We start from the raw sequence: 13,161 nt of genomic DNA, 5'->3' as shown, positions 1-13,161 counted from the left end.
CCCAGGGGGTAATGGGGACATAATTACGGGCTTCGAGTACTGCAGCCCTCCTGCCTGCCCCAGGCAGCCAGCCTTCCCTCCCTACACTGTGGTCCCTGGGTTGTTGCTGCTGCTGAGACTCTGGACCAGTCTGCAACATCTCTTTCCAGCAGAAACACTTCGTGCAAGCAGCTTTTTCAGCACCAGCTTCTGCAGCAAAGCTGTGGGTCCACTCACTAGTCACATTTTTTTTCTTAATACCCCAGAGGACACAGGCACTCCCAAGTGGGAGGATGAGGCTGCTGATAATCAGCTCAGCCTCCTTTGCAACACCCGAATCACCTCTGCTGAGTCCAGCTCACTCACACCTCCCCCGTCCTGTCCCCAGTTTGGTCTCCTTTGGAGACCATGGTCATTAGGCAGGTCTGTACATGCATGAGTTCCAGTTGTGGGTTGGGTCTGTCCACTAGTCCAGTTCTCTGAAGATTGCCTGGAAGTTAAGAGGTGGTTCTTTTTAGAGCCCCTGAGGGTTGCTGGGGAGCATTTTTAGCTAACTTCAGAGCTTGCCTGTCAGACTTTATTAGGACTCAAACCAAAACCCTGAGTCCCTTTGCATTCAAGTGTGGTCTGCCCACAGGCAGCTTATTAGAAATGCAAATTTGTTGCCCCTTCCGTGTTTAGAATCTTTGGAGTAGGGCTCAAGGCTCTTTCTGGCCCTCCAGGCAATTCCTGTGCATGCCCACCTTTGAGAAGCTGCATTCTAGTATACATTATTAATGGTGAAGATTGTAGTGTAGGCACCCTTCTAGGATTTTGGAAGCAGAAGGAATCTCAGTTGGAGGCCATGGTCCAACAATATTCCCCTCAACCTTTATTTTTACTGTTAAAAGAATTTGTAGCCCAGGGAACTGCTGTAACTCCCCAGCCATGTAAGCAGTGGAAGGGGAGCCAGGACTCTACTGCAGAGCTGCTGACTTTATTTTTGTCATTCTAGAACACCTTTTGCTGTATGATGTTTCTTCCTTTGCAATATGTTGATTAAAAGCATTCTTAATTTATTTGAAGGAAACAGGCAGCAGCTGTTCTTCCATCCCTCTTCCCTAGTCCCCTGAAACCCCAGTTTTTATCAGTAATAGTCTTGGTCACCTCCTCCCACAACTGCTGAACTCTGATGTATTTTGAAGTTCGCATAGTGCAATAGAGTAAAAGGATTGGACACCCAAAGATGTGTTTTGGTGTGGGTACTTACAGGGAACACCACTCGTACATTTTCTCATTTGTTCATTTAATAAACATTTATTGGAACTTACTATTTGTTTTGTGTTACTGTGGATAAATCTTTCTCCAGTTAAAGGAACAATTGTATCTGTCTAAAGAGAGTGAGATTCTTAATCACGGACATGCTGAAGTGTGTCTAAGTGACTTACAAGTTCCAACTGTTGGTTGTGTAGTATGTGAGTGCTCCTTCACCAGAGGGTTATTTTTCCTTGCCAGCTGATACAGACCAGTGCTGGGCACCAGGCTGCAGCCATAGTCAAAGTTCAAAGACTAATCAGAGGCACGAGTTTTAGAGTTTTGCAGTTTACTAAATGAACAGACATTTTAATTGCTTGTCAAAGGACTATAATGGGATTGTTGGGCTTATCTAAACTGTTTCTGAGCAGCTTGTAGAAGTCTCAGGTTAATCTTTTTAAGGACTGTGATGTCAGAGAAACTGAATTGGTTTTTAAAGTTTGTACTTTTTGCTTGTTCTTTATTTGGTGAGTACGTCTTGGTAGGAAGAACAGTGTCCTGTTTTAGTTGAGGGCAGGAATATACTAAGCCAGTACCTGTTTTTTTGAAATTTCAGTTGCCTTTGGGAATGAACATAAATGATTTGCTTTTCCATACCTTTAGTTCTTTTCACTTTGAACATACCATTCCATTTTTTGAGTTTTTTTAGTGAGCAATCTGACACTTCATAATTGTTTTAAACCATGGGTATATATTGTTTAAAAAAAAAGGTATTTTGCTCTTTTTAAACATATTATTTTCTAAAAGTTGGCAAACTGATGAAACTTGGTTTAATTTATTTGGATTGAATCTTAGAGGCAAGTAAGATTTGGTCACACCTTAAGCAGTGCTTGTCTCTTGTGCTCTCAGAAGGATTTGGTGTATCTTTTCTTTTGATCACACATTGTCTGAGACAACGCCCAGATGTTACATACTTGAGTAGATAGTCTTGGTAACACATGCTTCACTGCACTGCCTTTAGAAAAAACTTCGTAATTGCACTCTCTAAATAATCTTTATAATAGTAGAATTTTTTTCAAAATGAAAAAGAATGATGGAACATGACCAGAAAAAGTTAAATATTGGTTGAAGCCATGTGAAGTTGTTAATATTTGTAAGCTTTTGAGCTGCAAAAATGACGTTTTCTTATGGGTCAACCTAATATATCCTCCAAAGTAATTTTTGGTGGATGATACCCTAAATGGTCAGCAGTCCTTTTGGTTCTCTCTCACAGCTTTCAAGAAGCTCCTGTGTTTTAGATGTTACATTTGTTCCAACTGCTGCTTCTTATTTCCTAAGAAGGGCTTTCTGCTTCTTGGAGCTGTGCAGTGGCTACCCAGCTCTTTAGACCTGAAAAGAGCTTTTGTTTATTAGAAGTCTGTGGCTGAGATCCAGCCAGTCCTAGCAGGGCCTATGGTTGCCAAATGCTGCTTTGGTTGTTTTCTTCAGCATGAGCAGAGACACACTTGATCTCAGTAGAGTACCATGTCTTTTTGCTGTTAAAATGAACCTAGACGTTCATTTCTATCTTAAAAATGTGTTACTTATCACTAGGGTGTGTGATCCAAAAACTCTTTATTGAAGTGTGTGCATACTAAAAACATGAGAATTGTGACCCAGCTCCTAACTCAAGATGAATGCATGTGATAGTAGCTTTCCTGAACTTAGGGGGAAAGCACCTCAAATACACGTTTTGTGGTAGCAGTGATTTTGCTTATGCTTAAGAAATTTCTGTTTGTCAAACGCTTGTCTCATCTTGCCTTTACTGCACTGTGAAACAGACTGTTGTCAAGGTCTTTTGTAGTTAGAGATTTTTTCCCCCATCTTCAAAGAAGATATAAATAAATGTAGGCATGTTTTCTATTAAAAAGAAATGTGAAAATGTTTCCTACATTATTCCACTGCCTTACATGGTCACATGCTTTCAGATCATTTCCAGTAGTAGATTTAGAGAATGTCCACTATATTCAAAGGCATGGTTGGATAGTGCCCTCTTGTGGGAAAACAACATATTGCTTACGTCGTGCTTGCTTAAACATTAGCAAGGATTTTAAAATTTTATTAACTGGGTGCAGTGGCTCACTCCTGTAATCCCAGCACTTTGGGAGGCTGAGGCAGGCAGATCACCTAAGTTGGGAGTCCGAGACCAGCCTGACCAACATGGAGAAGCCCCGTCTCTACTAAAAATACAAAATTAGCTGGGCATGGTGGCACGTGCCTGTAATCCCAGCTACTCGGGAAGCTGAGGCAGAAGAATCGCTTGAATGCGGGAGGCGGAGGTTAAAGTGAGCCGAGATCGTGCCATTGCACTCTAGCCTGGGCAACAAGAGCGAAACTCTGTCTCAAAAAAAAAAAAAAAATCGGTGTGTACAAGCATGTTTTGTACAAAATGCTTTTTCACTGGAAACCATTATTAATTTAAGGTTTATTCCTAATTTCCATGTTTTAAAAGTAAAAAGGCGGGGAGGGTAATGGAGGTGATGGGGGTGTGAATAGGATTTGCTCTAGTTCCTTGGGTGGGGGATAAAATTCTCTGAGAGCCAGAAAATGTTTTTGAGCAGCTCATGGCAGATATTTGTAAAGAAATAAGCATAAAGAGCTCCAAGTCAAGTTTTTAAAGTGCATTTCTTATAAAAGCCCCTTTTCAGCCGTGTAAACTCTTTTTTAAGGAAGGCTGTCTAGGCTGAGAGGGAGCAAGCATCCCTTCAGGTACTTGAGTCTAATCAAATGGTAGAATGTAAATCACATTTTTTCAATAAAGGATCATGGTTGGCTTTGGTGTCAGACAGGGCAGCATCTGAGTCCTGGCTCTTCTGCTCAGTGATGGTGGACTCTGGCAAAGAATTTCACTTCCCTGCCCCTAGTGGTGGTGATAGTCCAGTACCTTTATTTCAAGTTTTTGAGCATTAACTGGGAGAATGTGGGGGCCTGACACATAAGTGTGTGCTTCAAAATGGTAGCAGGAATGATGTTGCTTATTGGATTTTGTTCTTACTTTAAAAAAATGTTTAATTTTTTTCATATTTTAACTTTTTCATGTTGAATATTTGTTAACTTAATGCTAATGGACTAAATGGAATCTTGGGACTTAGAAGCTAAAGGCCAAATCATGAACTAACATTCAGAGTGAGAGAGGGCTCACTCTGAATTTTTAATAGGGTGTTTTCCCCCATTTCAGTTTAAGGAAATTGATATAATATGTTCAGTGATTTATCGTCATTTAAGGAAACATGCCTTCTTGTGAATAAAACTTTTTGTGAATAAAACTAAACGTATCACTTACATTTCAGGTATATGCAGTATAATTTTAAAATATGTAATGTTTAACAAGCACCTTTATGGGATTAACTTTTTTGTTAAAACTCATTTCATTGGTAATAGAGTTTGAAATATCTTCATTTTTAAGTGCTATAATATATAAACATATACTAGTAATAAATACAATATTACAATAATAAATATATTCTATATTTGTGCATGAACTGCCCAAAGCAGGAACCCACCTCCCCCTGAGGAGAGTGCTGGGGTGTAGCCCATGGGCAGCTGCTTAAGGCAGCTCACTAGCTCCAGTAGCTCTGGAGCTGGATATAGGAAGCTCTGGATATAGGAATCTCAAGAGCTTGCTCCGTTGGGCCTCACTTTCTCATCTTATCCTGGAGCACAGCTATTTGGTTTCCTTGCTGTGTTGTAGGATATGGAGTGTGTCACATAGCCATCTGTTTATAACCTTTTCTTGGGGCTGAAATTCTGATTTCTTTCTCTTTCTCTATTAATTTGTATCCTTCCAAAGGCTTTAGGAGTCTGCCTTCATAAACATGACAGTGTTGGTGATAAGGATAAGATCAGAAAGAGTGGAATGAGCGATAAGTTTAGTTGTGCTCTAGCCTAGCAGTGCTCCCACCACCCACATGCCAGGCTCACCTCCACCATCTCAGGACTCTATGGAGGGTCTCTTTGAGATCAGAAAGATTACCAAAAAAAAAAGTGTTAATGTTCAGGGGTGTAGATTTGACTGCATTTCTCAGTTCTCAATACAGTTGTTTAAAATTCAGCTTTTAGGATTCATTGGTGGAAAGCCAGTAAGGTTTAATGAGAGGGCTGAATTATAGAATATTTTTTAATGCAGTTTTGTCCCTCTGAGGTACATTCAGTAACAGAAACTAGGCCAACAAGTTATTGACAATTAGTGGTCCTTTGGGAATCTGCTTTAATGAATAGATAAGAATGATTTGTAATTAGCATAATAATTATATGCAAATGAATGCTTCTGAATTGCTCTAAAACACTTCTGAACTGTTTAAACAGCCCTCCTGAGATCTTGTTACTCTATTAATTTGTGTAGCAAATCTTTTTTTCATAGATCGTGCAAAGATAAACTTCAGCCCAGCCCCTGTCCGAATGATTATGTATTCCAAGGTAGTAGGACCTGAATTAATGAGATTTACTTATACTATATTAATGGTACTCTGTGGGAACCTGAAAGGTTGAGGAGTCACTGGGGAGATGTAATTAAAAATAGAAAAGAAAGCTGCTTATTTGAAAATAACTGTTGAAATCAGTTTCTTAAACAAGTTAGTAAATGTTATTTCTCTTTACACCTCTGTTATTTGCTTTTGCAAAATTTAGTGCAAACTTTTTTTTAATGGGCTTACTTACTCTTTGGAGTCTCGCTTGAATTTTGTCAGCTTGAGTTAGTTATTCGTTTGGCATTAGGGTCAACAGTGATAGGATCCAGGAACTCATTTAGGTGCCACAATACTGGAAAATTCAGGGCAGTGCTAATAAATGATGTTTATTATTTATCTTCATATTTAATTCAGCTTTATCCCCCATCCTGGGCTTTATTTTTAGGATGTGATTAGAGGAAATAAGGCTTGCTAAGTTGAACTGCAATACCCATGCATTTAAAACTTAATGATTATCTTTGAGCTATTTTAATAGATACCTAATTAATCATTGTACGCTAAAGGAAAGCATTTTATATAACAGGCTGCAGGATCCTAATGTCTCTCTCAAGCTTTTATGTTTGCCCAGTAAAACACCCCCTCTCCACAGGATAGAAAATAGGGGTTGATCTTTTATAAGCAGGTGCCAAGGAGTTGCTAATGCTTGTGGTTTGGGTCCTCTTTTCCTTAGTTTACACTTAGCCTCACCTCTAGTAACCCATGCATGGTTATTTAAGTAGTTTCTGGTGTCTGGAGCTCATCTCAATTTTTCCACAAGCTGTCAAGAAACTCCTACCAGCCTGCCCCCCACCTCCTACTCACTTCCCCATTCATAATTAGGAGTTAAATCTGGGCTCAGGGACATTTAGTTTGGCTCAGCACAGACAGATTTTGTACTTTCATTTTTGGGGGCAGCCACTATGCTCAAAGATTCATGAAACTAATATTCTTTGTATTCAAAATGAATCTGGTTTCTATTGAGAGTTTCTGTTGAGATCTGTAGTAACAGATGTACACCCGAGAGGTAGCACAACTTTTGTATTCCAGTGACAGAAAACAGTTATTTATAAGAAATTAATGAGTGTATTCTGTGGCTCCAGTGTGGAGACTCAGTAATCCATTTATTTACCATATTATATTTTATTTTGTTCTTCGAAGGCTATCCTGCCTTTTTTTCTTAAATAAGAGTTTTCAATTAAATAGAGTTGTATTAACACTAATCCGAATATACCTTATGCTGATACTATTGTATTTTTTCGTTGTTCAGGCACTATTATTGGTGGAGCAAGTAGTGTCTAGGGATATTACACCTAACTTGATAATGATGGTTTTACTAAGCCCTTATCCTGGCCAGGCCTCTGGGCATTATACAGATAATTAAAATTGAATCATAAAAAATTTTAAACACAGTGCACTTTAGCAATAAGATTTTTCTACTTTTAAACATGATTTTAAAACCCATTTTAAAAATGCATTTCCTTGGCCTGGTGAATTTGCTCTCTTTTTTTCCCAAGGATTACAGAAAGTGCATAGCAAATTCAGCCTTCAGAATACCCAGGAGCTGAAGACTCAAGTAGGCTACAGCTGTCTTCACCCACAGTATTCTGAAAGAACTAATGAGATGAGAAGTCTGCAGCTGGTGGCAAGCACAATAAACCGTGAGCCAAGGGCTTCTCTTCATCAGAGCCTCCCCTTTCCCCATGGGATCCCAAAGGAGACAGAATACTAACAAAGCCAGCAGGCTGTCTCATTCCACACTATTGCTCATTTGCAGCTATAATTGGTAGCTGAGGTTGCATTCTGTATGCTGAAACTGTCATACATGAAGGAATATATTTGTTCATTGTGATACGGATATAAATTGGCCAGTTTTCAGATACAGCAAGACCAAACGAGATACCCAACAGTGAAAATGTAGCAAAGAAGATACTGTTCAAAAAATTAGGTGTTTGTCGTGGAAATACAAAACTGAGGTTGTTAAAAAGCTACTTCCTGCTTCTTAATATCTTGCCACTTAATTCAGCTGATTAAACATTTACGTATTCTTCATATTCAAACTAATGTAAAACAGAAATTCCTGGGTCTTGACAAGATTCATTATTCTTATCTTTCAAGGTTAGAGTGCTATTGTTAATAATTGGGTTTTGTTACGTTTTCAGTATAATATCTTTAATATTTTCTGCTTTGTATTCAAGAGGAGAAAAAACAGAGAAGGGAAGACTTCATTTCATATATACATATGTATATGTGTATAATATTTTACATACAGTTGTGCTTCATAGGAAAATCTACTTTGATATCTCTAGTGCTGCAGCTTCTTGGTATTTTTGAAATGTGGTTTGATTGTCTGGCATTTGTTGACGCCTTTTGCCATCATCCTGTGAGGTGTACCAGAATGTGCCCAGGACTGAGGCTAAGGAGGATTGAGTTGAAGTGCTGGGGTAGGTGAGCCCTACCACTTCCTCGTCAGACTGTGGTTTTAGCATCTGTCAAATGAAGGAGCTTGGGTGGTCTTTAAGGTTCACTTTACTTCTATGATTCTGTGAATCCATAGTTCACATTTTTCTCCTGTTAAACATGATTTTAAAATTCATTTTAAAAGTGCGTTTCCTTTGCCAGTTTTGTTTGGTTTTGATTCTGACAGTAATTGTCTCCATTCTCTGTTGGCAGTTAACAGGTACTTCCTGGGGTTTGAGTTACCTGTTCTTTGCTTGCTTCTTTCCTTATCCCAACTAGACTGATTCTTTAGGAGCCAGAACTGTGTTAGTTCTCTTTTACTTTATCTGTTTCCTTGAATTACCTCTTATTAATAACATCTGGTGCGCTACCTTCTATATGGTGGCTGTTCAGTAACTAGATTTTGATTGAGGGAAATGATGCTGAAAGTGATTATTTGATACAATGTTAAATACTTGCAATGTTTGAAAAAAAAATGAGCTTGCTTTTAGGTTTTAATTCCAAGCCTCTGACCTAGAAGAAAATGTTTTATGGTGTTACAGGTTTATTTATGTTAATAGAGTAGCTTATTTCTCATTGTGAATCCAGGTCTTGAAACCACCTGTACACACAGTTGATTCTTTTGTCAGTCAGAAGTGGAGTTATTCATTTTTAGGACGCAGTTCAAAATTGTAGTTTAAGAATTCACACTTGCTGACAGTAACTGATCTTTCTGCTGCTTTACCCAGACATAGGAAGTAAGTCCAGTTGTCCAGCTCCTTGCAGACTGTCCATCCCAGTTTGTCATTCCTGGGTAATGCTGATGCCTGTGGCTATGCCACATTGCATATTGTAAAGCATTAAGACCCAGTATAGCCAGACCTATTTGCTGTTTAATCATTTGAGCTTATTGTTGGTCCTTTTTGTAGACAACCTTTAGAGAGGCTTCAAGTTGGGTCACATATTTACAGACTTATCTTTCTTTAAAGTTTTGTTTTCTCTCTGAACTGAACATTTTTCCTTCCTCACATAATTTGTAACTTTAGGAATTACTAACATGGCATATGCACTTACTGAGTAACTGTTGAGTTTTGAGTGACTGCTTCCTAACGTGTTTTTTTTTGTGTTTTTTGATTTGTGGAAAGTTCATATTATACTGTGGAGCATGTTCAGTTCTTGCTTTTGCTTGTACTGCCCTTATCTCTAGAACAGTGATTTTTAGTTAAGGTTTTCATATCTGACTTATCTGGGCATTTTTCACTAAGTATGGGGTCTCTTCACGAATTCTATGAAGGACCCGAGAGTCAGAAAGTCTGCTCAAGAAGGAAGGGACTCTCCCTGCCTGTCTCTTTCTTTGCAGTGCTTTAAACTGACCAACCAACCATGGTCAAGTTATTGTTGCAAGTCTCTCTTATTATTATTAATCTGGGCTCTAGCTCTTCAAAAGTAATTTTATCTTTTTTTCTGGAGAGAGAGAGAGTGTGTGTGTGTGTGTAATGACAAGAGAACTTTTGTAAAGCAGATAGATTTTAAAAGATTTTCTCTTTTCATTTCCTCCATTCTGTCAGGAAAAGGATATACTAAGGGAAACAGAATTTACACACACTAGAACCTGAATAAAACCTTCATTTTAGAGCCTTTCCCCTGTGGTATATAACTGAGGCAGTCCCGTGACACCCCTCCTTCGCCTCCTTTGACAGTGAGGGGCTGACGTGAGTGCAGTCTTTCTATGAGGAAGCCAAGCCATGTGTACCCCAAGGCTCTCTGAACAAGGGTTTGGAGAGGCCAGTCAAGAAATTGAGATGTCCACCACAGACCCAACTGTAGGAAGAGGTTGGGGAATGCTGCAGAATCGGTAGTTTTGATTTTGTTCCCAGCCACAGTAGTTGCTCTGGCCAGCATTAACAGCCCAGTGTCATCATCTACCTGTAGTGTCAAAACTGGGATGGGTATGTTTTATTCTTTGAATGTGATTATCCATATATCAAAATGCTTGAATTATTAAAAAAAACTGTTGGAAGATTTGTTATTGGAGACAGCTGTCCAGTAACCAGTCAGAATGGATTGCTAGTCCAGGACTTTTATTATTTCTTATTACGTAGTTATTTAGCCCAAGGTAAAAGTTTACAGCAAAGGAAACCAAACTGAAAACAATGTCTTAAAGAAGCATTTTTCTACTTTTACGCAAAAGCACAGTGAGTCTAATTGATTTCTGTCCTGTGTTTTGGTAGCTGCAAAGAGCTGTTCTGGCAAGGTTAAAGAATATTCTCTGGTTTTCTTCTCTGCCTCTGATTTTGTTTTGCTTTGCAGGACTACAAAGCTGATGAAGACCCAGCATTATTCCAGTCAGTCAAGACCAAGAGAGGCCCTTTGGGACCCAACTGGAAGGTACTGGATGCTGACCTTTCTGACAGGCAGAGTCTTGGCAACAGAACACTTGACAGGTCCTGAGTCTTGAAGAGCTGGTGACGTTTAAGTGAAAAATAGAAGTGGCACAAAAATAGTTTTATTTGCGATAAGGACTTACAGCCAGTTGCAGTTGGCCAGCAAATCTGTGCTGCATTAACAAACAGAACAGAGCCAGACTGTCACTTTCAGCATAATGCTGCTCCAATAACTCTTAAAAGAGTCAAGTGATTTAGTCTTTGGGGATTGTAATGTTCTCTTTTGAGACCTGAAGCAGTATAAAAATCCATTTTAAATGAAGGTTTATAGTTTAACTTTAGTCTTAGTAAAAACTGAACAAGCTCCCTTCACCCAAGCTCATATTCCTGGACTTTTAATAGTTATATTTTTGGAAAGCAGGACACGAGCGAGCAATTTTTGTGGCAAGCAGTTTTTGTTTTTGTTTTTGTTTTTGTTTTGAGACGGAGTTTCACTCTTGTTGCCCAGGCTGGGGTGCAGTGGCGCAATCTGGGCTCACTGCAGCCTCTGCCTCCTGGATTGAAGTGATTCTCCTGCCTCAGCCTCCCGGGTAACTGGGATTACAGGCATGCACCACCATGCCTGGCTAATTTTGTATTTTTAGTAGAGACGGGGTTTCTCCATGTTGGTCAGGCTGGTCTCGAACTCCCGACCTCAGGTGATCCACCCGCCTTGGCCTCCCAAAGTGCTGGGATTATAGGCATGAGCCACCGCGCCCAGCTAGTAGTTGTTTTTAAATAAAGTGCACACCCTTACTTTATTCATGGAAGTAAGGTAATGTCAAGGTAATAATTTAAATTGTTACAGAAATATAATGCATTTTAAAGACATCTACTAAACTAAATGACAGATCCTTAAAGAAGTCTTAATGTGTTATTGGCAAGTTACTACAGCTAATTTGACAAGAGAAGAGCATAAAAACTTAAACATGCCCAGAGCAGATTTTCCACTCACAGGGTCTTACTTGGTAACCAACCTGTCTGTGCTGAAGCCAGTTACAGGTCATCGATAAATGATGTCTAGGTACTAGTTGTTGCATGCAGATAGAGGATTACTGTTACAGCCCCACAGAGAACTCATTGAATGGTTCTCCCTGGGTGTTAGACTGTTTTGTGGACTGTCTTGTGCATCAACTAAAAGGAAAAATGAATTTGACTTTGGTTTATAAGAAATGATTCATAACTATATTATTTTCACATTTGTTCTCTGGGTAGAGTTTAGTTCACAATTCTCCCAGTTTTAATACTTAGCATGTTAGGCCAATCTTGCATTATTATAAGGAACCTGAGATTGGGTAATATATAAAGAAAAGAGGCTTGGGCCAGGCGCGGTGGCTCACGCCTGTAATCCCAGTACTTTGGGAGGCTGAGGCAGGTGGATCACCTGAGGTCAGGAGTTCAATACCAGCCTGGGCAACATGTTGAAACCCCATCTCTACTAAAAATCCCAAAATTAGCTGGGCGCGGTGGTGCTTGCATGTAATCCTAGCTACTCAGGAGGCTGAGGCAGGAGAATCACTTGAACCCGGGAGGTAAAGTTTGCAGTGAGCTAAGATTGCACCATTGTACTTCAACCTGGGTGACAGAGCGAGACTCCGTCCCCCCAAAAAAAAAAAGAGGTTTAATTGGCCCACGGTTCTGCACACTGTACAGGAAGCATAGTGCTGGTATCTGCTTTTGGGGAGGCTTCAGAAAGCTTATAGTCATGGTAGGCAAAGGAGGAGCAGGCGCCTCACATGGTGGAAGTGGGGCAGGGAAGTGTGCCATGCACTTTTATACAACCAGATCTCATGTGAACTCAGAGTGAGAGCTCACTTATCACCAAGGAGATGGCCCAAGCCATTCATGAAGGATCTGCACTCATGATCCAAACACCTGTTAGAGGCTTTACCTCTAACATTAGGGATTGCATTTCAACATTGGGGATTACATTTCAGCATGAGATTTGAGCAGGGACAAATTTATATTACCCAGAAAGTGATATATACCACTTATAAATTAACAAATTCAGCCTGCTTGATGTAAATTTGCTTTAATGGATTTAGAAAATGTCCCCAGCCTTTTTGAGATTTCTAGCTTCAGACTTTAGAACTCAATCTTAGTTGGAGGAGAAGCCCTTTGAGATTTCATACTGGTCTTCTAAACAAGGACACCATGCCAGAGGGCAGCCCAGATGGTGGCTACCTCCACTGGTGCTGTAACTTTTAAAAAAGTACATCTTGTTCCAGTGAGTAGTAGCTCTAGCTGACAATACTTTTACAGGGAGTAAAGGGGCATGAGGTTGAGACCCAGAGGTGAATTAAATATTGTATTTTCTTGAAATTATTAGCTTTTCAAGTATAAACATTAAAAGACAATGCTACATTATGTGGTGGGCTTTATGTTTGGGCTCAGATCCTTTCTGTAGGAACTCCTGATTTTATAACAGGCAGCAAAAGTAGTTTGATACTATGACTTGTACTGATTTCTAACTTTTTAGGAACTTGGAATATATACCATGTCTGGCCTGATTTTTAACTGATATTGCTTTGTCTTTTATTATTGACTAATGATTGAAATTCTAGAATAGGTTTAGTTCTTAGAAATAATGTGAATTTTGTATTTCT

General features: G+C 39.4%; 1 protein-coding gene across 2 annotated transcripts in view; it reads left to right on the top strand.

The window, feature by feature from the left end:
* The window catches only part of PITPNB (phosphatidylinositol transfer protein beta), a 67,601-nt gene that overhangs the window by 35,047 nt on the left and 19,393 nt on the right, over window positions 1-13,161 (top strand). For both annotated transcript variants that reach the window (XM_063662671.1, XM_063662672.1), the window contains exon 6: window positions 10,443-10,520. In XM_063662671.1, the coding sequence (XP_063518741.1) occupies window positions 10,443-10,520 (78 nt within the window). The remainder of the gene's footprint in view (window positions 1-10,442; window positions 10,521-13,161) is intronic.

This window comes from Pongo pygmaeus, chromosome 23 (assembly GCF_028885625.2).
Source record: "Pongo pygmaeus isolate AG05252 chromosome 23, NHGRI_mPonPyg2-v2.0_pri, whole genome shotgun sequence".
Lineage (NCBI taxonomy): Eukaryota > Metazoa > Chordata > Mammalia > Primates > Hominidae > Pongo > Pongo pygmaeus.
The sequence above is the reverse complement of the archived record's forward strand: the minus strand, read 5'-3'. Positions and strand labels throughout refer to the sequence as shown.